Genomic DNA, 27,399 nt, shown 5'->3' with positions numbered 1-27,399 from the left:
CTCACTTGTCTTTGCCTTGGTGGCACCAGCCATTTTAAAGATAAAACCTCTTCTCACCTACACTCTGGTATTCGTCGGTTTTTTTATGTTGTGGCTTTTGAGCCGGGTAGTAACATAAGTGGGGGCTCGACCGGGAACGATGCTAAAAACAATAAAACCCTAACTTTACCTAGCTAGTCTTCAGTGGTGTACAAGGCTCGAGGTAACTTTAAACGCACCCAGCTGAAACACACTAAAGGGACGTTGCTCAATCACAGTGAACACCATCCTCTCACCCACTTTAAAAGTCAAACAAACTGATATTCAGTCTCCACAAAAATGTCCAAACAATCCTGGACGAGCCCCCACTTATGTTATAACCCAACTCAAAAGCCGCAACATAAAAAAAAGATGAATACCAGAGTGTTAGTGAGAAGAGGTTTTTTTTCTTAAAATGGAATACCAGGTTGGTTAAAATGGCTGATGCCACCAAGGCAAAGACAAGTGAGCTCCCTGGAAGCTTGCCTCAGGTATGCTTTTATTCACACCTGACTAGGTGTGCCAATTAGCACCAGCTGAAAACATTGAGGAGATTAGGGGCTGCAGAGGGACATAACAGTCTCAAACAATAAAAAACCCGACTTATTAAAAAGAAGCAACATAGCCCCATTCAAAAATCTGTCTTAAAACAGCTCTTGTCATTTCTTGTCTCTTCCTATGCCACAGTACATTTGATAATGTTATTGTTATTGTTTCATGATATCATGTAAGGGTATTCCCCTTCCACAACGCTTTTGCTTTCCATAGCTAAACTGTATTTCGCTCAAAATACTTGAGTGATTTCCTGAAGTAAATTTATTTGTGTCATGGATCTTCCTGCATTCTCTGGATCAAGGGGAGCTGTCGTGACTCATACACAGTGCAGAGTCTGAATAGGTAATGTTAAGACTGTAAGTTGAATTATGAATGAATAAATTGCTTTTTATAATTAATGTTGTCTTGGATTTCATCGGCCAATGAATGTTATGCTATGTCATTGCTTTGCTGCATTCTGGTCCAATGAATATGATTTTTTTCACTGTGAATTGGTAATAATATCCGAACAAATCATCAAGCCCTCGTTAAATATTGAGATGAACTGCATTTGCTGCATTGTTATAGACTGAACAAACCCTGTATCACTAACGGTACCAGAAATTAACCCAGTCTCCGGGAACATGAACTCCCGCCTTGGGCATCTGATTGGTTGAATATCCTGTCCATCATGGCATCCCTGATTTTCATTGGTCAGCGCTCTCCTCTGAGGAATCCCCCTTTAAACGTTGGCAGAACGGTCAAGATTTTGGAGCGGACTTATACAAAGCGAGCAAGTTGAGGGAAGCGCAGCACACGGACGTCTGTCAGGGCTGGAAATGCGCTTTAGTGGTCGTACGTGAGCATCTCTGGTCCAGAAGAAACATTCCACAATCATGGAACTGGAAGAGAAATCAAAATACGGTAAATATTTAAAGCCTGAAACGGAGACGCTCACTTCATTTGTCCAAAGTCCTTATCGGCAGTTAATGTAAAACCAAGTTTTATTGCGTTTTTGGAGCGGCGAAAGTAGGTCTCACAATGGTCCCAGCAGCTTTGCTTAGTAAAGTACCTTTCCTCATTCTCGACTTTTAATTTTTCAAGTTAGCACTTTCTCTGGCGAAGTGTCGAACCCGTGTATTGTCACAAACTAACGCAATGTAAGCTAGCTTTTACTTCTGAGTCAACGTTTTCGGTTACGGCACGGGAGCCCTGTTCTGCGTGTGTGTTGTGAAAACACAGGATGCCTGAAGTATGCTGCTATATATTGTCAGGGTGCACAATGCCCCAGTTTGTGTTGTGCTTGTCCAGTTGCTGCCACATTCCTCAGACTGCTATGGCAGGCAGCTCAGCTAACCCAACGTGAATATAGAGCACAGCGTATTAGAAAATTCCTCAAACAAGTGAAGAGGGTCTCATTTTGTCCACCGAGTGCATTCAGTCTGCTTTGGGAAGGCTATCTTTAGTTTCATTTCAAACGCAGACTGCAACTACAGTATCAGTGCTTCTCTGTTTTGGCTGTTGTAGTTCGTAATCAGGTAATGTGGGTGTAATTATGCCCCCACTTATCCCAAAATACTTGTTAAAAATGTGTTTTTATTCTTGCACATAATAGTAATTGTAGTACAGCTTTCTGCTCAGTGAAATCAGTACTGGGGAAATGGTTATCTATGAAACGAAGAGTGATTTAAGCTAACAAAAAACATCAAACAAACAAAGTTATGCAGCGAGGTGTTTTTTTTCTTCCATAAAGTCTGTTTTTGGATCAAGAACATGTGCCTTTTGTACAAACTTCCAGTCTCTTCACATGCAGCTTGCAGTTTATACTGTTATCATCAACATGATCATAGGGAGGAATGAAAAGCGAGGCCAGATACTTCTGCTTGCAGTTCCTCCTGCTCTTCCCTGGACACTCCCTTTCCCACTTTGCTTGCCACATGATGGCTAATTGATTCAATTTACCTTCCACAGATTGCAATGAATATTGTGTATGTGTGTGTGCCTCTTTGTACAATGTCAGTTTGCTCAGTGTAGTTAGTTGTGAAAGTGAGTAAGAATGCCTACAGCCTCTCGAATTCTTTAATATCTTTCAGTGAATCTTCATACCAGCTAAAAGAAACAACTAAAAAAAGAAGAAGAAAAGAACAATAACCTTAATGTTCCATGTGGCAGAAAATGTCAGAACACACTATAGGATCTCCACCAGTTTTATGCGTTGGAGTAATTTCAGGCTGTAATATATGAAGAAACCTCAATGACAGGACCTGAAACAACCATGCAGCCTCGCCCTGGTGCAAGTTAGGCGTAATTACAAGTCATATTTAGTAGTGTAGTTTGAAACCTGATCTCCATGCCCCCCTGATCTCTCCGTCATGTCATGTTAGACTATGCTGAAACTACATTCAGATTTTTTTTGGAAACATTTCATCCATTCACTTTCTTTTCATTTCACTTCGTGTGCTGCATTGACAAAAAAACAAAAACAAAATAAAAATACATCTATTATTGCAGCCTTCTGTTTGCACTGAACGGTGCCTGATCATACCCTTGCAGACCAATCTGGGTTATGTGACTCTGCTAACAGGTTTGTGGTTTTGTCAGCTGCTTTGAACTGCGAGAGTGTGAGGCACCAAGAGTGAGTTACTGGGTAAAAACTGAGCTATGGTCTTGTATTTATTCTCCCTGGCAGTGTCTGTGTTTGTAGCTCACGTCTTAATCTCACTCACAGTTCCTGTTATTATCATCACAGGACATTGTTCCAATTTGTGCCTGAGTGTTCACGTCATATAAACAAAGTTTTAAACAGCTTCATAGAGACTTACTGTCGTCAGCTGGTGGTATTTATAATGATGATTTTCTAGATAGGTGTTACAAGCCTAAGTTGAAATGAAATGTGTGAGTTTCACTTTGCATCATATCTGTAGCAGAAATCTCTTCCTTGCATCTGACAGCAGAGAATAGCAGTTGATATGCTCATCAGATGTAGTTAAAGTTGTTGTGCAAGTGCTCATTTTTGATGAGCTTAAAGATTAGCTGCTGTCTGAAAATACTTCAATTTTCAAAAGAAACCCTCCTCTTGCAAAAGTGGAGTCCAAATCTTTGCAACCATTTCCCAAAGGATCCAACAGTTTGCTTGCATTTTTGCGTGTGGTCATTGTGTTGCTTTTTCTGTAATACCGGAAATAGATCTGAACTTGGACTGAAATAATCCACACCCTCTTTCTGTACTGACAGACATGTGGGACACAGACAGGAAGGGCTGTGACCTTTAGCTTCAGGATTTTAAGCTAGTGCAACCAGCGGCAGCCCTTGGTAACGTTTTATGCAGCTTGAGAGCAAGACAAGCTATTGTTAACATTTCATCTATTTTTACTTTATGCCAGCTGGAGCCTTTCCTAGCCACCATAGAGGAAGATCTAGGGTACACCCTGGACAGTCTGTCGCTGGGCTAACACAGAGAGAGACAGACAACCATATGCACTCACACCTAAAGGGAGTTTAGATTTACCAATGAATCTAACCAGAGAGAGTACCCAAAGAGAACCTACGTGGGGAGAAAGTGGCAACCCCAAACAACAACAAAGATGGGCAGTGTTTCCAATATTGAGATCAGCATATGTCTGCTGTAGGTTTTTACCCATTAAAAGGGAGTTTTTCCTTCCCACTGTTACTAAGTGCATTCTCATAGGGGGTTGCCTGGTTTTCTCTACATTATTGCAGGGTCGTTACCTTACAATATAAAGCACCTTAAGGTGAAGTGTTGTTTTAATTTGGTGCTATAATAAATAAAATTGAAAGCACTGAATTGTTTCTAAAGAATAAAAGTGTAAAATCTTATTTTAGGAAATGTCCTAAATGAATAGCAAGTATATCAGTCAGCTGATAAACAAAAATATAGCTCCACTTGTGTGTTTTGTGCTGCAAAGGGTCAGAATGTCCTCAGAAAACACTCTGAGAAGCTTTCATGTAACTCCAGGATGTGTGGGAAGGTATCAAGAAAATAAAACAGGGAAGCTCAGGAATGTTGGGACACACTAAAGAGTAAATGCTGCACCTGAATAAAAAAATACTGCTGAGAAGAAACAATGGAGGACATGAGCTTTAGCTTCAGTCACAACAATAATGCAGATTGGACTGTAAACGTCTTTGTGAAGGTTCATTGAAAACCAACATGGCCTTTCATTAGTAAGTTACAGCGCTTCTACATGTGGGAAATGTTATACTTTTTTTATGCTTCCAGTAAATGCTAGTGTGTCTTGCAGCACACTGGAGAGTATTTATCAGATTAAAACTTCAAATAAAAAATGTGCTCGCTTCATTTCCCTCACTGCATCGCCCCACGTGTTGTAGCAGCTGTCTGCAGATGGAGGTCATTTCTAATGAGTTACACATGACTGTTCGACCAGTTCCACCACACTTGATTCTAATACCTCAAATAAGTTTCCAAGGAAAAGAGCTGGATCGGTGTCGCCGTGCCAGTTATTGCAACGCGTTTTTGCTGTTTAGAGAAGTACAGGAAACCAAAGGCTCGCAGTGGTAATTCTCTTGTGCAGTAACATTAGCCAAAAAAAAGAAAAAACTGGATGGAAACTTTCATTACAGCTCCCCTTTTTTCTGGTTTCTCTGAGTGTCCGTGGAAAGCATTCGTGGCATTTAGTCTGTCTGTGGACTCTTTGTTAAAATGATGAGTTCGTTTAACACGCTCTGATTGCTTTCGGCTGTCGGAACAAACAGAAGTGGAGACCAAAATCATACAGGCAGAGAACAAAAAAAATCACTAGCTTGTAAGATTTATTGGGTTTCCCCAGTGCAGTAGATCCGTGGGAAGGAAACATATACTATTTTAGTTTTTACTCAATACTGATGTGTTTAAGCTTGTGAGCTGTCACGTCGCTGCAGGTGACCATTTTACAGCCATAAATATCCCAAACACCTGAATTCAATTAGCGAGAGCATTTACGCAAACCACCCCCAGATGGAGAACTCCTCCTCTGTTTACTGCAAACACATGTTCCTGATCACATACACAAATGAACTTTAGTCTCCTCCTACTCTTTCACACACCCACACCTTCTTTTACTTCCAGCCTCTCTGTAGATGAGTTAAAGTTGCCTGCAACTTTACGCGGAAACAAGAGGGGGAAAGCAGGTCGACAGAAATCATGTTTGGAAGTGCTGGGGAGGTACTGTAGGGGGAGCACAGGTCAGAAAGAGGCTGCTTTTTTTTTCGGGATAAACAAAGAAGTGTTTAGGGATGGGAATGTGAAATAGGTTGGGTGGGGCATTGGTTGTGCGGCTATTCAGGAACAGGTTGAACTGGTTTCCGACCAAACTACTTGGTTCTCCCCTTACTCAGTCATTTGTGGCAGCAGATAGGAAAGGTGGATGAAGTGAACCAGATAAAGAAGCTGTGAAAAGAAGGAGAAACATTTTTTTTGCCCAGGAAGGAATTTCAACATGCCTGAGGGTGGAGAATATTATGGAAAGAATGGTACTGACTTGTTTATCTTTACTTTTGCCTCAACTAGGCACTCTTTAAAAAAAAAATGAATCTAAGACACGCTTAGCCAATCTAAAGATCACTGGGTAATCTTTAGATTGGCTGTTTACCTTTCTTGTATAGTGCTCACACCTAAAAGTGCAGCGGCAGCCTTGAGACTAGGGGTGTGTTTGTGAATGTTTGTGTGCCACTGCCGGCAGTGGATGTGTGTGCACACCGATACAGGTGTGTGGCAAGTCTCTTATCAGTGTTTTCTCCTGCACTATTGTTACAAGGTTGAATATAGATAACCACCAGAGGTGCAGATCTCTTTCTTGGACTCAATCTGTGTATTTATACTGAAGAACAGAACAAAGTTAAAAACTAAACTTGTTTGAAATATGTTAAAGTTAGATACCAGAACACATACGGAATACAACATCTACGCTCACTATAACAGGAAGTGGTGACTTCTTCAAAAGGCTGTAACTGCTTGTTGCAACATAACCCCACTGACCACATTCATAAGTCACATACTTCAGAGTCACCACAGCTGTTGTGTTTGTCTATACTTCAAGACTCCATATGCTACACATTATTAATAGTGTATGTCTGGGCACTGTTATGATGTTGGTCTGAAGCTGGTGGAGATGTCTTTTTGTGGCATAATTGTCACAGTAATGGCAACAGGAAACAGTCCCTCCCAACGCAAGCTAATAGCATTTAAGTTTTCGTTAAGCATGAGCCAAACTGCCCTCCTTCGGCAAACGTTGTTTTTATACCGCTGATTATTCACTGCACTGAAATGCTGACCTTTTTTTTTTTTTTTTAACTCTTTAGTCAAAGCAAAGCTATGGACCCACTGATCAGGTCAGCAACAAACCAATGGGTGGTGAGAGTGTTGAAGTTGCCTCCTTCAGCACTGTTTCGCAGAAAGTTCTTTGTAATCTCATAGAAAGGTGATATGCCTGGCTGTGAAAGACCAACTGCCTTTTGTTTGTGAGTGTAAGACAAGAAAGAGAGCTGGCTGAAAGGATGTGTTAAAGCACAAAAGCTGAGCCGCTACACCAAAAACCATAGACGATGGGTATGAAATGTGAAGCTAGCGTGCTGCTACATTAAAACTGTGGTTGCAAAAGACATTTCCAGTTCTATAGAAGTGTCTGGGAAAAGAGCCCAGACCACTGCAAACACTTTCCAATTGAGCTTTTGTAAATCTTTCTTATTTTAAGTGTAAGATAGGAGGATTTGCCAGGATATCCCCACTGAAGCACCAACCCTCACTGTCAGGTCTGTTCCTTGCTTGTTTACATCAGGCGTCAGGTTTGGGGTGCTTCTTGCGACAATTTAGCATTAAAAGTATAATTTGGATTAAAGAGTTTGTGGATTAACCATTAGAGAATTTGGACTGGAACTGGAAAGTGAAATTTGCTTAGATAGCAGACACACTACCGTCAGATAACCTGCAGCAAGCTCAAGTGTCTGCTTGAACCTGCAACTTTAGCTGAAAGAACAGAAAACATAGTCCTTATTATAAGAGACAGCATGTTGTAATCTAACCATATTTAGACAAAAGAAAAAAGTTTGCTCATTTTATGAACTGGGAAGTTGTTTGTCTACTGATGAGCATGATAGCTTTGTTTTGACATAGAGCTGTATTAAAACAACAATACTAGCTCCGCTGGTGGCTTTACACATGGGATGTTTGCTCCTGCTGTATTATGAGTTTTATATGAGCTCCCGGTTAGTCAGCAGGGAAGAATTTGATGAGTTTCTGGGCGTGTCTGGCCTTCAGGGGAAGTCATCTGTGAGAAAAATGGGAGGAAGACTCTGGTGCACTGCTCCATGGCCTTGATCCAGCTCTGGTTTTAACATAAATTAATGAGCAGCTATTATAAAGATGTTTACTTAACCCTTTAAACCCCAGCGTATCGTATTTGATACATGTGTTTTGTGAGGGTTTTTTTTGTGTGACATCTATATCATCAGCGTGACTTTTTTTTACCCTCAAAAATGATGTAAATTACATGACATTTTAATGACTAAATTTCAAAAATATGGCTTATGTATATGGCTTCAAGTGTGTTACAAATTAAAACTCATGTATGCAGATTAAAATTTGATATATTCTTATATTTTGTCTAAAGGTAAAAAAAACACTCCATTATTCAAGTCAAAATTCAAGATTTTTGGCAGTTATTTCATGGTTCAGGTTTTAAAGGGTTAAACCTCTCAGCGAGCCATGCTTTCAGTTGCCACAATGCTAAGAGCTCATTGATTGATCAATGCATTTCTCTCCTTTCATGCAGGTGAGCCCAGGAAGCATGACCCGAGCTTCAGGGGCCCAATCCAGAACAGGTGAGACAGAGATGTGGCTGTTACACTGTGCAGATGACTACAGAGGACTCCATTAACCATGTGAACTCTCTCCACTGTAGGGGCTGCACAGACATTGTTTGCTGCATTCTGTTCATTATTGCCATACTTGGTTACATTGCAGTAGGAATACTCGGTAAGGAGACAACACAGAAGCACAAATATCCAAACTGAAAGCAAGTTTCATAACCTTTATATCTCTCTTTTTTTCTTCTTTTCTAACCCAGCCTGGTCCCAGGGTGACCCAAGAAAGGTGATCTACCCCACAGACAGCCGAGGACAGTTCTGTGGGCAGGCTGGCACTCCACTCGAGTGAGTTGCTTTCCGAAGTATAGATAAAATGGTCTCTGCTGCACGATTTTTCTTAATTTGAGTGTGATCTTTAGGGTATTTTGAAAGTTTGAAAAGGGTGGAGTGCCTACTACGGGCCGGGGACGAGTTCCTGCCCCAAATGGAGGAGTTTAAGTATCTCGGGGTCTTGTTCACGAGTGATGGGAGAAGGGAGCCGGAGATCGATAGACAGTTTATTGAAATTGAAACAGTTGAAACGGTTTATTGAAATGTGTTAACATACATGGATGTATATAAGACAAAAGACAGAGTTTGTACAACTCAAAACAAGCTTGTTGGTGTTCGGTGTGTTGTCCCTAAAGATACATATATAAATTTATTTTTGTCTGTTTCTTTCATGTTCATTCCTTGAGTTAGGTGCCTTTTTTATGCCTTGATGGTTCATAGCCTAGTGTTAAGTGGCCAGAGAGTCTGGCTCCTTGGAAGCAGAAATGAAGGGTGGCTCAAAAGTTTTGGGTGGTTCTTTCGATTCCTCAGGCTTTTTTGTGTACCACCATCTAAAAAGATATACAACTGGTTTGAAAGCTTAGCTAGCTAACTTAATTAGGCAACATTAATACAATCAATTATGGCTAACAAGTTAACTCAAAGGTTTTCCTGGCATGTTTACATTAAGTTAGTTCCCAAAAAGTAGATTCTGTTCATCTGGACGTAGCGTTTTCAGTGGGAGAAACGTTTCGTCCCTCATCCAGGTGACTTCTGCAGTCCCAGCTGAAAAGAATCAATTTTTGGGAATTTCCTTACCTGGTACTATTATTCATTTGTGTTATTAGTGTTATTATTATTATTATTTGTATACTTTTTTTTTGGGGTTGTTTCAATAGCCACACCATGTATTTTTGGAATGTGTAAAAGTAAACTGGAAAGTACCTAGCACATGTTAGCCAATTGAAAGGCAGGACCGCTGAATAATCCCTGCAAACACTGTTGTGACAGCATTGTGTTGTCCCTGGACAAAAATAGTTAATTAGAAATTTGTGTACATTTCTGTGCACTTTCTTTGGTCTTGTTCCCAACAGGAAGAAGCCCTTTTTGTTCTACTTCAACATCATGAAGTGTGCCAGTCCCATGGTGCTGCTGGAGTTCCAGTGCCCAACCACACAGGTGCCAACTCCTCTGTTGATGAATCTTTATAATATTTATTTAAACAAAAAGAAAAACACAATATACACTATGTGCTTTGTCGTGAAGGCTTAAAATTATGAGTGTAGAGTTGGGGCAGAGTTGGCTTTTTGCTTTTGTTTACAGATGAGGAGAAAAGTTACTCTCCCAGCCCCCTATCAGCAAGTTTTCTTTAGAAAAAATACATTTGTGATTGGCCAAAATAACAGAATTATTTCAGAAAACAAAATGAACAGGGTCAGTGTTTCTAGGCCTGGAAAAACTGACCTTTTTATTGAGCCATAGTACAAACCACTGCTGTGCTTTGCAATCCTCAATGCTTAACAACATCAACTGAAAACTGAGGGTTATTTTCCAATTTACGCACAATTTAAAAACTCCAACATGGGTTTGAACTGTTCTTTTGGAACATTTTATTGTCAAAAACAAAAGAAATCAGTTTAAGCTTAAAGAATTATTGACGCTAACAAAACAGGAGATGGATATACAAAGATCACAGCGGTTCCAGGTATCACGGGCTAGAGTGAGAAGTGTCATAAAGAAATTCAAAGAGCCACACAGTAGAAAACAAGCCTGCCAGTAGTATGAAATGAAAGCTTTCAAAGAAAAGACTCTCACCAGTGCACCCCCGAACAACGATAACTAGAACCCTGTACAGGAATGGATGGGAGGAAAAGCCTCACTTCTGTAGAAGAGACGGCTAAGAACAAGCGGAAGAAGGATTATTATTACATTATTTCTTTGACTGCTTTTGTGATGGGAATGTGGCCTGACTGTCCTGCTGTCCATGTTCATCTTTAGATGTGTGTGGAGAAGTGCCCTGATAAGTTCATGACATTAATCAAAGCATACGCTGTCAATAGTGACTTTGCCTACTATAAAAACTTCTGCGAAGAAGGAGTGACCAACACAATGGTGAGTTGTACTTGAAGTCTTCTGTACTATCTCGGGTATCGATATATTCGAATGCTTTCTACAGACCTTCACTTATGTTTTGGATATACTGTGTTTTTAGGGTGTTGCAGAAATCCTTAAGCAACGTCTCTGTCCTGCAATGCTGCTTCCCAGCAAACCCTGTAAGTAGAATCTCTAAATATGTGTAAATGATTCTTTTTCAAAGGAATTTTAGGGGAGTGGAATATTCATGCAATGATAGTATCATTGCATGATTCATGACCTTTGACCTTTACAAAAAGGCAAGCAGAGAGACCGTCAGATTTATACACACAAACAAACAAACCCATCTTACCCCATTTTTAACAACTAGACAACATAAATTGGATCTGATTCAATCACATCATTTGTGCTGCTTATCTGCACTGTACTTGAACTTCTTTATCTTTCTGCACTCCTTCCTGGCTGAAGAATTATAAAATATTTTAGTACTGTAGTTTAACAAATATCTAGTACAAATTATTTACTATTAGCTGAAAATGACACATCTTTTTTTTTAAAATAATTAATTTACAAAAAGAAGCCCCACTATGAAAACATCTCACTACACATTGTTACATCCTGTGAGGCTGTGGGAGTACCTCTGCCTGGCGTTCTTTTCATTTCACCTGGATCAAACTGTTACTGGCCCCCCACCCTCATCGCCTAGCTTTTATGTGGGGACGTAACACACAGAAAACTGTATTATTCTTTACACATGTAGGGAAACTCATTTCATTTGTTTGTTTTTGTATTTTTGACAATGACACGTTTCTCTACTTTTCTTTCAGTCACCCGCAGGTGCTTCCCAGCTTTGGGCATGAAAGGAGGGGTGATAACTGTGGGAAACAGCTCCACATTTAATGATGGAAATGAAACTAGAAACGCCCAAGACCTTGTTGCTGGTGTACGGTGAGTATACATCAGTAGAATTTTGCGACACAGCTAGTTTTCAACTACATTACTCTCTCTTGGTCTGTGTCAACCGGCCACTACAAATAAAGTGTGATGAGAAATTCCTGAAGCAGATAAACATACAGGAATCTCTCCACAGGAATGCCACTGTGGTAATGGAAGCTCGTCAGGTGGTGATGAAAATCTTTGAGGATTTCACACATTGCTGGTACTGGATCCTCTTGTAAGTAATAAACTCTCCTTTTTCATCCTTGTCAGCTCTGTTTGTATTGCAAAGAGATTTTCCTTAAATTGACCGTACCTCCTCTTTGCAGGGGATTGGTTATAGCCATGATCATCAGCCTCGTCTTCCTCATCCTCCTCCGCTTCCTGGCAGGGATCATGGTCTGGGTCATGATTGCCATGTTGGTAGCGGTGATAGGCTATGGTAAGGGACAAGGTGGAAAATATCATTGTGGTTCATAATGGCTTAGTAATCTGGTCCTACCCAGAAAGCAGGTCCAGACTAGCTGGTCAGTAAGTAAATCATGAGTGTCAGTATAACCGTGAGCATGAATTCAGCACAGCAGGAATATTAATGCAGGGTTGGTAACTTTTGACTGGGGATAAATTGTGAAAGTCCTTGTTGTCAGAAAACTGTAGTCAGTGTGGAAAAAATGCAAACTGAAGGAATTTGCATGAAAGGAAGATGCAAAGTTTGAGTGAAGTGACCCACAGCTGTGATGTTAGATTTTCTATTTGAATAAAAATGTGCCATTTGTTTAATTGAGTGTGAAGAAAAACACAGCGTCACTTCCTGTCATATCCTATCCTGATCCTTTCACACTAAAAGGAATGAGAGTATGAGACACCTTTGGGGGAAAGACATGTCTCATGCAAAAACAAACAGCTGGCAATGCTGAATTTTGCATGTGCTTACCAAGCGTATATTAAAAAAACACACATTCATTATTGTGGAAAAATAATTTTCTCCATCATTACCAAGTCATTGATCATTTCACAGATTACTTCAAAGTATCTCTAAACAGTGCTGTTCACACTTGGCAAGCTTAGCGCAGAGTTCAGTTTCAGTGTCTCAAAAAGTAATTAACTTTTATTTTAACTGCTTTAAGCTTTTCTTTTTAACTCCTACCATCCACGTAACCCTCAATCTCTGCTACCTTGCTACTCTCCAGTGTACTACTGAAGAATCACTGACAGACTGATTTTACAGTCAAAGAAAAAGCAATGCAAGTTAGTATTTTTATGGCTTTAACAGACGACCATAAGACCGTCAACTGAAAACAAATCTGTTCTAAAGGAGTGGAATTGAAAAATGAATGTGGAGTGTTAGCAAAACAACTAGTTAAACTTTGCAGACTTGTTGAACCAAGTAATTTCTCAGATAGATTAATCTGAAAGTGCTGATGTTGTCTCCTCTCCATCAGCTCATCCACAACGGCATGTGGGGAAAAAAACCACAAAAACCAAAAAAACAGAAATTAATACTCATTTGAAAGAGAGGTGTGCTGCTGTTTCCAATGGGATACAAGGAAAGTGTGCTACCAGGGATAAAAGAAAATTGTGGCCACAAGATGGAAAGATTGATGAAAATAGGCTAGGCTAATGTGAAGATAAACATCACTGTAAAATGATCTGCGGCAAATATAGTAAGAATGTTCTTAAGAATGATCTAGTATCCTACTTGACCTTTGATTTTACTTAATTGGCTTTTTTATTGACTGAAAAGAATAGTTTTTTCAGGGTCAGCAGGGGGCAGAGAGAGAAGTCTGCTGAGGTAGATGTCAAAGTTATCATTGTAACCGATTCACAGTTGATCTGACTCTTGAAATGAAAGAGATCTCCTCGTCTGTTTGGAAGCAAACCCAAAAGGAAATAAGGCCTCTTTTTCCACCTGATTTCCCAAAAAATTTATTTGCTTTTCTGTGTGCTTCCTGTTGCTGATTAGGTATCTTCCATTGCTACATGGAGTATGCAGCCCTGAAAGGAGAGGCCGGCGCTAATGTGACTATCAAGGATCTGGGCTTCCAGACAGATTTCACAGTCTACCTGCAAATTAGACAGACCTGGCTGGCCTTCAGTCAGTATACATCCTCAAAATCTCCATGGATTATCATCCACACTCAACATATGTTGATTAAAACTTGAGACACTCACATGATTTTTCTCTTATCTCCTTATATAGTTATTATTCTAGCCATTGTGGAGGTCATCATCATTTTGCTGCTCATCTTCCTTTGGAAGAGGATCCTCATTGCCATTGCTCTTATTAAAGAAGCCAGCAGGTCAGCCTTCATTTTAGAGCTGTAGCAAGTAGGAGAGAAACAGATCAATAAAACTTAGACGTTATATTGTTTATTTTAGAGTGACTCACAGTAATGGATTTAAGCGCTGCATTAAGGGTGCAGATAAAGAACCTGATACATAACTGTGAAGGTTGATGTTTGCATTTGCTTTTACGACTGATGCTGTGATCCTGTTTTCAGAGCAATTGGACATATGTTGTGTTCCCTTTTCTACCCACTGTTTACATTCCTCCTCCTGGCTGTGGTCATTGCCTACTGGGGAGTAACTGCTGTGTATCCTTTCAAGCTATTGTTCGTGGTAGTGTTGTTATTTAGGGTTGATGAGGAAATGAAAAATACAACTCTGAACTGTTTTTTTTTTTTTTTTTTTTTTTTTTTTTTTAAATGTTCTTGAAGAATTTAAACTTTTAAACTGACTTAAAAAATTAATGTGTCTATGAATGAACTGAATGAACAGTTGAGGTAAAGATACCTTAGACAGAGTCTGTGCAGGGATGATGAACAGGGCTGGTAAATTCACATTAAAAGCTAAGGTTGAAGTTTGATCAGGCATACTCTGCAGCTGCGTGATTAAAGTTCACTGCATTCATGAACAAATAAACCAATCAAAACAGAGGAACATGCATATTATTCTTTATTATTAGTAGTATTATTATACACTCATAATTGTCAGTTTTGTTATCAGTTAATGATGGTAAGCCTTAACAGAACTGATCAGTTTCTTGTCCACGTCCAATCAGCCTATCTACAAAATCTTCAATGAGACAAATTGTGACTACTCAAGACAAACGTGTGACCCGGCTGTAAGTTTTTCTCCTCTTTATTTGTGTGTTAAATTTTCATCTCACTTCACTTCCATGCATGCCGCTTGGACTTAACGTTTTGGATTTGAGAAATACATTTGCGGCGTCACTAAATTAACCGTGTCTTTGTTCAGAACTACTCGACGAGTCCCATGAAAGCCCAGTGTGCTGACTCGAAGTGCCTTTTTGCTTTCTACGGTGGAGAGACCCCTTACCACAAATACCTAATTGCCCTGCAGTTCTACAACGTCTTCCTCTTCTTTTGGTGTGCCAATTTTGTCTTGGGACTGGGACAGATGACCCTAGCCGGGGCGTTTGCTTCTTACTACTGGGCTGCCAAAAAGCCAGATGACATTCCTGCTTTCCCAGTGTTTTCTTCTCTTGGGAGATCTCTCAGGTTTGTATCTGTGTTGGGTGAAGACTTTTAGTAAAACTGTCTTCTGACATTTGCTTTGCCGGGTCCTGAAACATACTTCCTGTTTTCATTCTTTAATTGTTTTAGGTATCACACAGGGACTCTGGCATTTGGCTCCCTTATCCTCTCCATCATCCAGATCATCAGGGTTTTGCTGGAGTATCTGGACCACAAGCTAAAAGGTTTGCTACATTTTATGGAGTCATAAATGACTCCATAAAAGTGACCTATTTAAGTCTAACATCTGTTAAAGGTTGATTGCTCTCATTCACAGGAGCCCAAAATAAGTTTGCAAAGTTCCTGTTGTGCTGTCTGAAGTGCTGTTTCTGGTGTCTGGAGAAATTTGTCAAGTTCCTGAACAGAAATGCGTATATTATGGTACGTGTTTCAGTTATTATTTATTCAAGTCTCTGAGCTGGCGTGATTAAAAGCTTGGTACTTTATAATGTTAAATGTTATCTTGATGTAATGACTGCATTTGGCCTCTAGTCGGCGATCTATGGGAAAAACTTTTGCACCTCTGCCAGAGACGCCTTCTTCCTCCTCATGAGGAATGTGATCAGGTGAGTGTAAAATCATCACCTCATCAGAAAGCATTTTGTTAAATGTTTAATCGTATAAAGCTGACTGGAGTAAATGCCTGTTTTTAAATCCCTGCAGGGTGGCTGTGCTGGATAAAGTGACAGATTTCATTTTATTTTTGGGCAAACTGCTCATTGTTGGGCTTCTGGGTGAGTCTGCTTTTTGTTTATGTAATTTTTTTTTCTTCATGTTGACCATATCAGACTAAACCAGCATTTCCTGGAAAGATTGTGTCGACCCATCGCTGGATGACCGATTCAACTCACAGTCCAGAAAAGTCTGCATAGCAGATGAAATCCTGCAAACTTACTGCAGGACCTGCTGGCTCCTTTAATAAGAGCAAACTTGCAAACTGTGGTGTTTTAGGATTTGTTTATATTTTGGAAGTAGGATTTAATTGGAGCTTTAAATAGGACTGGATCGCTTCCACTGATTTTATAATGTACAACGTTATTTATAGCTAATAGAAATTGTAATCATCAGCTCAGACTGTGTAGTGTACATGGGAATTGTATTTATATATTCTTTGGGGTTTCTCTCCACAGGGGTCTTTTCCTTCTTCTTCTTCTCTGGGAGAGTGAAAGCCTTTCAGAATACAGCTCCAACCCTGAACTACTACTGGGTACCCATCCTGGTAAGCAGGACTGAATTTCTATTTTTTTCTTTTCTTGTCTTTAATTGTTTTGTTGAAGGATAATGTTTGTGTGGTTGTTGTCATCTCTATCAGACTATGGTGGTTTGCTCATACCTCATCGCCCATGCATTCTTCAGCGTGTACTCCATGTGCGTGGACACTCTGTTCCTGTGTTTCTGTAAGTGACACATTCTCAGTCAGTTGTGACATCTGTATGTAATTCAAATTATCCACGCAAACGTCCAAACAGGTTCTTACGTGAAAGGGGAAAAAAAAAACTGTGGAGGAAGGGCGTAATGTTAGGAATGAGCGAAATGAAAACTTTTCTCACTTTGCTTCTGGTGTTGGGCTGTCACTAATTTTAAATTGCATGAAATACGGTGTGCTACATTTCAAAATAACAGCCTGCTCCTGTTAGCCTGAAAAATGTTGCTGCTTGGTGATGAAGTGATACTTTGGGTGCTTTTGCTTGCTTGCCATTTGACTTTCTTTCTCTTTTTGTGTCTCCTTTCCTATTTCTCACTTCCTAATTCGCCCCCTCTTATTTCCCTTCCCACTTGCCCTCTAACACCCTGGTGTATGCGTACATTTTTTTCACATTCACCCATTAACACAAAATAATCAAAAACACGATAAGGTGAAGACCTGGAGCGCAATGACGGCTCAGCTGCGAGGCCTTATTACATGTCGCCAAGTCTTCGTGAGATTCTGTGGAAGAACAAGGAGGAGGATCCATCTGAGCCCTCTGCTCAGCAGCAGCAGCAGCAACACGATGAAGACACCCAGCTGAAACAGGAGGCTCAGGAGGAGGACACGGCTTAGAGAGGAGTTTGTGGGGGGAAAAACTCAGATTTTCCACTTAATTACAGGCAGAGAAAAATCCAGAAAGTCTTTTTATTTTGAACCCTTTCAAAGTATGAGCTGGGACTCTGTCATCTGCTCCCTTAACTTCTCTCAGATACTAGTACAGCTACAAAACACCATGCCTTAAAATGGCAGGGATTCAGCATTTTGCTTTAGTCCACTTTGTGCAGATGCAACCCTGCAAGTTTCAAAATGAATGAAGGAAGTTTTTCAGTTCAGAGTGATTTCAGCATCCTCCTGAGGTAATAGGACGTTGAACGTTCCCTAAATGGATTATCTAGGCTTGGTTTCGTTTGCCTCTGGTGGTCTTTAAAAACTGTTACATCCGACACTAAGTAGCGTTTTATACAGCAGCGGATACCACATTGTCTTCAGTAGAATTTCACAAACTCACAGCAAATACTGTCGAATACTATTTGTTATATTTAGAAAACACATTTAAGAGTGAAGCACGTGGCTTCATTTTTTCAGTGGTTCTTTTACTCGCAAGGCATCACCACAGCGATCCAATCTGCATATTTGATCTTGTGGATTTTGACACTGGATGCCCTTCCTGATGTAACCCTGCTAGGAATTTGTCTCCTCCCCAACTGGTGATCTTTTGCTTGTTAGGCAAATATTTTAACCAAAAGTAAAGTAGACTGCCTAAAAGTAAGCCTAAAGCATGGCTTGTTGCTAGGAAATAATGGTAATAATAAATCGAACAAACAAACACAAAATCACACTACTGTAGTACAGTATAGGACAAGAAAACTCTGGTTACAGCTGGTAACCAAACCCTGTAGAAGCTATAATCAGAGTTTTTTAAACAAACTACTTTCTTATGTAATAGGGTAGTTTAATAGAGTTGCATTTGTGTCTTAAACCTGCTTTTATCCTAGCGGCAAGTAGGGGGCGGCGACTCAAGTTATATGGAAGTCTGTGGGAAAACAAGCCTACTACTTACTATATTTATGACCGCAGTAAATGCAATCCTCAAACTGATGATGTCATCAGTGGCTAGTGTGATATCATGATGAGTACAGAAAAATGATTAAACGACTAATTATGGTCCAAGTTACTCTAACAGACTTGAAGAGATCCACCCTCACACTTCATATCTTGTTTAAAAAAACAAAAAACAAACAAACATTATACGATGGGAAGGGCCAAAAGTTGGGGTTCCAAAAACCAAAAGGTGATGTCATAGTGGCCATGCTCATGTTTTATATACAGTTTGTGATTGTTTCTAAAATAATTCAAATAAATCAGCACAACAGACATTATTCGTCACTATGGAGGTGGGGCTTAGCGAAGGGTCAACTTAAGCGAACAGAAGGGCTTTACAGCAGGCAGGAGTTTGGTATGTGTTTAATTGTTGTATGAATTTTGTGATACGAGTGATGTCACCTCACACTCAGAGATTTATTGACACTCGCTTCATCCTGTTTAGCGTGCTGAAAGCTGGCAGATGTTTTATGGCTATTGAAAATGTGAAACTTCAGTGAACATCTGGGTAAATGGCTCCCTATGAGGTGACTTCATATTTCTAACTCGGCGTTGCCTCCATAAAACATGCTCTCACTGCCACTAGCTAATAGAAACTTGAAGCCAATCATGTGCCTAATTGACAGCATTATTAATGTTTTGCACATTAGTGTTTACAGTTGATGCAAACAGAATCTTTTTTTTAATACACTCAGTGAAGCACTTTAATCTATGTTCACTCTAAGCCATAACACATTTGTCTCTGTTTAATGAATGCTGGTGAGTCTTTTAGTCGTGCAATTTTTGTTTTGGTTTTTTTAAACTGTAAATTAGCGTAGCTTTGCCTTTTAAAATATTTTTTTAATGACTGTGTGTTTTGCAGTGCAGTTGGTTTAATAAACACAATTTAACCAGTGATATCTGTTTAATAAAAAAAAACGGATGGTTTTTTTTGGGTTTGTTTGTTTGTTTGTTTTTGCAGAACTGAAAGGTTTTCATTCAGATTTCCTACCTGTCAATATACATTGCAAAATCTGATGCTCATTTAAACTTATGCCAAGTCCTCGAAAGCATCGAAAAGCATTAATGTCCTTTTCTTTGACCTCTTTCCAGTGGAGGATTTGGAGAGGAATGACGGCAGCCCGGAGAGGCCCTACATGATGTCCGAGAAACTCCTCAAAATCCTGAAAAAGAAGAACAAGACTGACCCAGCTCAGTAGACCACTCCGTGTAGCGGGGTGAGATCGTGGACTAAAGACAACTGGGGTTTTGTTGAGTTTGAAGTTGGATAACAAGTTCATGTCATCGATTATAAGCTGTGTCTGCTGAATTTGGTTATTACTAAATGCTTCATAAGCTCTTCTGAACCTCAGTTTGGACACAGACCTAAAAATGTCTACATTCCCACATCTTATTTCTTGCTGAAAGCATCATGAAGTCTGGCAGGTTTTGTGGATGTTAAAAACGTAGAGACTGCACGTTTATCAACTGAAAAAGAAAAATGAACAAACATGTTAGTGGTATGTAGAATTCTTGTTTTTTTTTTTTTTTTTTTTTTTTGTCATGTTTTACTGTTAATATTTGAGTAGTACGGGAAGGTACATATAAAGGGTCATCTGCTACAGTTTTGTAATATGATCGGTTTTTATTCTTGTATTTTTTTTTTTTTTAAATATCTATAAATATGTATAACTTGTGTCATATTTGAATTAACAGTTAACCATGTAGGCACCAAAGCCATTACCCCAGCAGTCAGGTATACATAGTGCTTTTATACCACTTTGCCTAAAGCATCTGGTGCTGCGGCATTCCTGTCATCAGCAGCCATATGGAAATATAACCAAAAGCAAAAAAACCTTGTATCTTGATAGATGTGCTGGTTCGGATGAGGGGATTTTTTTTGTCATTTTTGTGAAGCTGAACTGTTTTCAAATAAAGCATAGTTTTCTATAAAAATCCATGTGACTCTTTATGTATTCATATACCGAAGGCTTTAAGGTGCTCCCAGTATTTCAGCATTGGTGTCATTCTGATAGACCTGATGTGACTCGTGTCTTTCGGGTACTGGGGATAAGCTCAGGTTAGTTTCCTTTCTAAGCTTAAATGGTCACACTTTCTGTTCCCTGCTGGAACTGAGAGTGTGACCACCCCCCCCCCCCCCCCCCCCCCCCTCAAAAAAATTCTATATATTGATTTTGAATAAATCCTTACAAAACTAACATATAAATGTCACATCTTTCCTTTTAGCTTTAAACTTAGAAAACATAGTTACAGTTTGTAGAAATCCATAAAATCCTAACTGCTGTTCTACGTTTGACCATGAGAGGGTGTGCATATCCTCACTACAGGTCATTCAGCGTGGCACAGTAAAATCACCTGTAGTGTGTAAATGCTGGCTTTACGTAAGTGTCTAATGACTAATGCGGAAAAGTCTGTCAGGGTTTGATAAAAATCAACTTTCTAGGAGTCATATCAACAACTCTGCAGTAATGGAATATGGCTGAATACTTTTAAAATACTCCGTTACGGTTCAGAGACAGGACCTTCAGTCAGAGAGCTGCCAGTAGACACACTTCTGGAAATGTTTTAATGCAGAGTGTTTTCGAACAGGTAACAGGATGCCCTTGATTTTGAATGAATACACTGCTAAAAAAAATTAAAGGAACACTTTGAAAACACATCTGATCGTTATGGGGAAAAATCATGTTGCGTATCTATATTAATAATTTTGGGGGGAAATTTGTAGGAAGGAATAGGATGCCACAATGTTTGATGAAAATGACAGTTATCAAATTATAGAGGGCTGAATTCAAAGATAAAGGAGGGAACAAAATGACATGGCAGGCTCGTCCTTTTTGCTGAAATTTCACTGAAACTCAAGAATGGTTCTCAGCAGTGTGTATGGTTCCCACATGCTTGGGCTCCTCCCAGATCTGGCCCAGGGCAACACTGAGCTTCCAAACAGTTTGACGTGCAACCGAAACATGATGTCGCAGAGTTCTTCTGTTGGATTTAGGTCAGGTGATTGTGGGGTCCAGTCAATGGAGTCAGTTTCTTTATCCTCCCAGGAACTGCCTGCATACTTTTGTCACATGAGACTTGGCATTGTCACACACCACGAGGAATCCAGGACCCACTGGACCAGTTGAGGGTCTGACACTGGGTCCAGATATTTCATCCCAATATTTAATAGCAGTCAGGGTGTCGTTACCTACCCTGCAGAGGTTTGTGTGTCCCTCCATGGATATGATTCACTGTCAGTGACCTATCACCAAACCGGCCATGCTGAACAATTTTACAAGCCACATAATGTTCTCCGAGGCTTCTCCAAACCCTTTCATGGCTGTCACGTGTGCTCAGGGTGAACTTGGTCTCATCTATGAAAAACAAAGGGTGCTATTGGTGGACCTCAATAATTCTTGTAATCTATGGCAAATGCCAGTTGGACTCCATAATGCCGGGCAGTGAGCACAGGGCACACTACAGGACATCAAGCCCTCAGGCCACCCTCATTAAGTCTATTTCTGATTGTTCGGTCAGAGACATTCACACTAGTGTCCTACTGGAGGTAATTTTGACTTGATGCTGTACTTGAACCTGTATTTTTTTAAGCATTGTACTTTGTTTTAAAGAATTCAAAGACTTCTCAAGCTGTGTTTATGGTGCATGCACTTTGTCACGTTGACTCTGAGCCACCGCCTCAGTGTCGCTTCCCTCCATTTTCAGTACAGCTCCTCTGTGACACTAAGTAAATGTTTGAATAATGCCAATACTGAGTGAACTCCAAGTGTCACACCTTTCCTTCAAACCTGTCATCCACTGCAGCGCTACATGCTAGAGTTTCCACATGGACGATGAGTCATTCAAGGAAAGACATATCATACATGGTCGGAGAGACCACATGCAAAGAGGATTGAGATGCAAAGTTCAGTGATATGAAGCCATGACACTATAAACACCCGTGACACATGCTACGACGCAGAACCGGAATACCATCTGCTACCTTCAAATCCATGCATCATTCTGTTTCTGAGTCAGCATGCACAGAGGGCAGGTTTGTGGTATTTCTTGGCCAAGACCTCGCTTATGTTACATTACCCATGACCGACTGATTTGATCTGCTCGTGGTTTGCGTAGATGCAGCGCGCTGATTCAGTAACCCACCTGACTTGCGGCATAATACATCATGCTCTATGAATACTTCCAGGGAACCTGGGTGAACAATGTTTAAGACCTCTGATCCCACAAGATGCTGTTTTCATAGCGGTTTCACGTCAGAGGTCCTGAAGTGGTCAACAAAGCTCGTTTTTTTCCTTCCAGAGAACACCTGAACAGCCCGAGAGTCATTTACAAGAGTGGTGGAGTCCTTAAGACTGACTGGTGTGCACTCACCGTCTCTGTGTGAGCCTTCTAACCCTGAACAATGTAACACAGCTTTTTGGTAATCCCTCAGTCGTTTCTAGTTCAAGCGCTTTTTCCCCCCTATTAAAAAAAGGCTGAGTAAAGATAATGAGGGCCGACTTCCTTGTTTTGTGTGTGGGATGCAAGCTAATATATTGCAGGGTATGTAATTTACCATTGTAAAGTTATAAATGCATAGAAACTATGAAGAACCACTTTACTGAATCAGTTAGCTCTTATAGAGTAACACCTTTGTAAAGGTAAGCTCAGTATTTCACTGTTATAGCTGTTCTAAATGCACAAGTTCACCATTTGTGGCTATAAAAGATTGAGACTAAATCCAAAATGGTGAACATGCTGTCGATAAACAACACATGTCCATTCCAGCTCCTGTCATGAGGTGATGCTTAGGGTGACATTCAAAAGGTATTCGTCTCAGGTGCTATGCAGATAAGAAACAGATAAGTCTGTCTGCATTCCGTACTGCTGCTGCACCTTTTGTGCGCAAGTCAACCTCTGAAGTCTTTGAATTCCTAAATCCAGAGTCTTCTATTAACTACCTGTAAATGTGTTTCTTTATGATGGGTTGAGGGACCCACTGGCCAGCTTTTCTTTATCCATTACTGCTTCGCAATATCATAAATCAATCAGGTATCTGGAGTCGAGAAGCAAATGCTGCTCTTTTGGCCCAATCATTAATCAAGACCGTACCGTACCCCGTATTCCAGATCAAAGCTTTTCCAGGAGAAACCCAGCTGCCAATCTCAGCAACATTGGTTGTTCTCTTTCTCAAGCATCACCACAATTCACTAGTTCCTAGTAAGACATCCAAATTGTTACTAAATGCAGTTGTTAGGAACCCTAACCCAATGACACTGAATGAGTGTAAATACAAAGCTTCCATTTCAGAAGCTAATAGAGGAAATCTCAAGTTTAAATTGTGATACAGTCTGCCAGACATACTTCAGCATGCAAGAAGATATGCATAGGTCTGAAGAAGTCTACAGGGGGCTGTTTTGTGAAGCGATGAGCTTGAACTGGATATATTTGGACCTGTGCATCACCACTTAGTGAGGACAAGTCATGTATGACATCACCCCAACAGTCTGCATGGAAGTGGGTAGACCCAGTTGAGAAAGGATTTTATTTTCCAAGAATGGGTTAGCTTGACTGCATCACATCATTTTTATTTATTGGTGCCAAGGATAGACAAACAGCGGGGCTCCAATTCTGTGACATTCTGCTCCTTTTATACGTCATACAGGGTCCAGTCTTGTATTCTAGATAGCAAAGCCTATATTAGCATGAATATAATCCAGGGAAACAATTGACATAAATTTAAATTCACATCCCAAAAAGTAACTTTCTTATGTCAAAATCACTTTTCTGTGAATGAATTCTGCACATTATGGGGCGATCGTGGCTCAAGAGTTGGGAGTTCGCCTTGTAATCGGAAGGTTGCCGGTTCGAGCCCCGGCTTGGACAGTCTCGGTCATTGTGTCCTTGGGCAAGACACTTCACCCGTTGCCTACTGGTGGTGGTCAGAGGGCCCGGTGGCGCCAGTGTCCGGCAGCCTCGCCTCTGTCAGTGCGCCCCAGGGTGGCTGTGGCTACATTGTAGCTTGCCATCACCAGTGTGTGAATGTGTGTGTGAATGGGTGGATGACAGGTTGTGTAAAGCGCTTTGGGGTCCTTAGGGACTAGAAAAGCGCTATACAAATACAGGCCATTTACAGGCCATTTACATTAGCATGCAGAGTTTCTCAAAACAAAGTTTCTGCTTTAAGGAACTGAGCATGTTACAACTGGCCCGTGTTAGTAGTGCCTCTGGCCTCCCAACAGAACATGACGGCAGCATCATCAACAGTGACTAGAATTTGGTGGATGACGTCTAAGGGTGTCGTAAGTGTTAAAGCAGTGACGTAGCTTTAGGGAATCTCTGGCTGGAAAATGGAAACGTGATCTGCTCCGAGACAAAGTAGAATCAGGAAGTCTCTCCTATCAATTGTTTCACTGCTTTTGTTACCACAAAATACTTCAATACGACTTGTATGAGATAGCACCCATGAATAGTTGTGACCCAAAACATCTGGCAACGCTTGATCACGCATTTGTGGCTGAGTGTTTCAGGGAGTCCCTGAAGGAGACTAAACAAAGACAACGTGATGCTTTTGTTGAACAATAAAAGAAGGACGTGACTGAGCAAAATGCCAAGTACAGAAAAGAAGCACCAGCTTTTCACAGAACAGTTGGCTCTACGAAACGCTGGAGCCAGTGGACTGACGGAACACGAGCACACATACGCACTTATTTCCTCATAGTTCATAGGTTAGAGAACAAAAATAACATGGGGATTAAGCATACATATATTTCCATACAGATCATCAACAATAAAGTTGAATATAGCTTAAAAATCAATAAAATACATACTTAATTACATATAACTTGCTTTCTTTTTAGCAACAACATATCAGTGGAATCAGTGACAGACAGAAATCTGCAGATGTCCTGATCTTATGACAATATCAGGTGATCCTGATAACATTCTCCTACTTTGAATTTCACACATTTTTCCATACTTGTGTTTTCTGTGTAACCCTTTGGAACAGTCAGTAACCAACAAGCGCTTTGCTTATATGCTTTATGTTCACAGCGGAAAATGATGTGACATGTGCTGAGTTTGACATTAGAAGACTGTGTTTACATTCACCTGCTAAAGGAGAGGCTATGGACTCTGTTCCTGAATGGCCTGTTTTGGAATCTCACAATTAGCTTGAACGCCCGTCATGGTCTAATGGTGAACTTACAGAGATGTGTAGTTACTGGAGATTACTGAGGAAGACTTTCAGGCAGATGATGTAGGGGACAGCTTCTGAATATGATCGTGCTTAGTAACACCCCACTATAAAAATATCCATGCTTACATGATCAAGTTGGAGACTCTGGGCACAAATGTTTGATGGGACCTATCCAACTTTTCTTCTTTCCTCAATAACAAGACCTATACACACATAATAGCTCTGAATCATTACGGAGAGCAACTTTTCCCCCTTTCATAACTTGAGCTTTGGTATTCTACAAAATAATAATTCTATTATGAAGAAATAAAAATATATACCCATGTTTTTGGTTATAAAAGCACCAAAACCTAAAATTTGCTGCTTGGGTGTACTGCCAAGTGACATGATCCAGTGTGCACAATGCCTATGTGATAATCCAGCCTAGGTATTAGCAATAAAAGCATCAGTTTAAACACTCATTACCCAGAATGCACATTTTCTTTTTGGGTGATTAATACTGTAGCATTTTAAACAGGCTTCTAGTGCATATACACTATAATGTGTCATTTGAAACTATTACAATTGGGTCACTACAAGTCTTTAATCCTCTGAAAAGTTAATTCTTTTGTTAGTTTGGATGTAAGTTTGGGGTTTTGCTTTGCTCAAATGTATTATTCCTCTGCAGTGTTCTAGCAGATACCTGAATGTTTTGTGACAATTCCTCCCAACTTTGACTAATGCTCCAATTCGAGCTGATGATAAGCACCACCGCGCTTCCATGTGGGTATTTTTGGTGATGCACAGTCCTGTTTTTGTGGCAAACATATCTTTTGGAATTATGGACAAAAAATTCAACACTGGTCTCATAAGAAAGATTTACCCACATGCTCTTTTGAGACTAGATGTTTGTTTCCCCAAAGGTTTTAAATGCATTTCTTTTGCTTTGTCTTTCCTCGTTACCACATTGCTCACACGAAGACTACATACATTGTTATTACATGTAGTACATGACCAGTCCACACCTGGAATTCCTGCAGCTCCTGACCAGTCTTTTCATCAATTTTGGAGGGACATCCAGTTATATTTCCCCCCTTGTTGATTACTGTGCTTACTGTATTCCACGGTATAGATAATGCCTTGGAAATTATTTTGCAACCCTTTCCATTTCAGCAATGAGATCCCTGAAATGTTTTTTAGGCTCTTGCTCGGCCGTAGGAACCAGCAAGTCAAGGAAGGCCTTCAAGAGCAGTTGAACTTGACACAGTTTCATTAAAAGTCACTTGAACTGATGGCAGGTGTGCACTTGTATGTATTTATTTAAATTTTTACTTTTTAATTATTTCATTTGCATTTTTTAATCACTCTCTTATATTTAAATGTTCATTTGCTATTTCATCTAGGGTTTGAGAGTAACGAAATTTCTATTCTCTGTATGTCCTGTACATGTGGCAGAATTGACAAATAAAGTTGACTTTGACTTATTTCGATCCATAAAAGATTTTAGTTTGCTTTGCAGTTGAATTGTACATGTTACTGGTTGCAGTATGTGTGGAAAACGTCCTGAAACCATTTTGGCTATATTTATTTATTTACATGTAAAAACCAGATAGACTCACTTTAGCAGTCCGTGCTCTCTAAAACGGATAACTGTGGCAAGCTGGTATAGCTAGTTAGCTACAGCTTCTCGTCAACTTGCGTTTTGCAAAAAATAGTCCCACAGAATTAGTGTGTTTTTCTTAACCCCAAATAAACAAAAATGTGTTTATAGCCATAAACACTGTATCTATGTTTTATTTAACTCTTAACAAACACATGCAAGCAGGCACCTGTCCTTAAAGGGGAAAAGTAAGGCGGAGTCCAATGCGCCCCCTCCGCTCACAGACACACCTCAGCACTCACTCGGCTCCAGGAGTCGCCTCCTG

General features: G+C 40.1%; 1 protein-coding gene across 4 annotated transcripts; it reads left to right on the top strand.

The window, feature by feature from the left end:
* Positions 1 to 1,284: 1,284 nt before the first annotated feature.
* LOC146710800 (choline transporter-like protein 2) lies at positions 1,285 to 20,255 on the top strand. Of its 4 annotated transcripts, none has more exons than XM_085453417.1 (22): positions 1,285 to 1,476; positions 8,340 to 8,388; positions 8,469 to 8,542; positions 8,634 to 8,718; positions 9,777 to 9,861; positions 10,681 to 10,794; positions 10,895 to 10,955; positions 11,604 to 11,724; positions 11,867 to 11,950; positions 12,042 to 12,154; positions 13,676 to 13,807; positions 13,913 to 14,012; positions 14,214 to 14,306; positions 14,752 to 14,836; positions 14,971 to 15,233; positions 15,339 to 15,433; positions 15,526 to 15,629; positions 15,741 to 15,814; positions 15,912 to 15,982; positions 16,379 to 16,467; positions 16,561 to 16,645; positions 17,105 to 19,245. In XM_085453417.1, exons 1-22 carry the CDS (start codon positions 1,449 to 1,451, stop codon positions 17,287 to 17,289), a joined length of 2,190 nt encoding a protein of 729 aa, XP_085309543.1. In that variant the 5' UTR covers positions 1,285 to 1,448; the 3' UTR covers positions 17,290 to 19,245. The 4 variants fall into 4 exon arrangements, with proteins under 4 accessions (XP_085309543.1, XP_085309545.1, XP_085309542.1 ...); XM_085453419.1 differs by lacking the exon at positions 17,105 to 19,245 and adding an exon at positions 19,411 to 20,255 and having other exon boundaries at positions 1,286 to 1,476; XM_085453416.1 differs by lacking the exon at positions 1,285 to 1,476 and adding an exon at positions 5,836 to 6,042.
* Positions 20,256 to 27,399: the final 7,144 nt, after the last annotated feature.

This window comes from Copadichromis virginalis, linkage group LG4 (assembly GCF_057382275.1).
Source record: "Copadichromis virginalis isolate Kocher_CV1m ecotype Utaka linkage group LG4, C_Virginalis_male_GT1.1, whole genome shotgun sequence".
NCBI classification, from domain to species: Eukaryota; Metazoa; Chordata; class Actinopteri; order Cichliformes; family Cichlidae; genus Copadichromis; species Copadichromis virginalis.
This window is presented reverse-complemented; position numbering and strand designations above follow the sequence as displayed.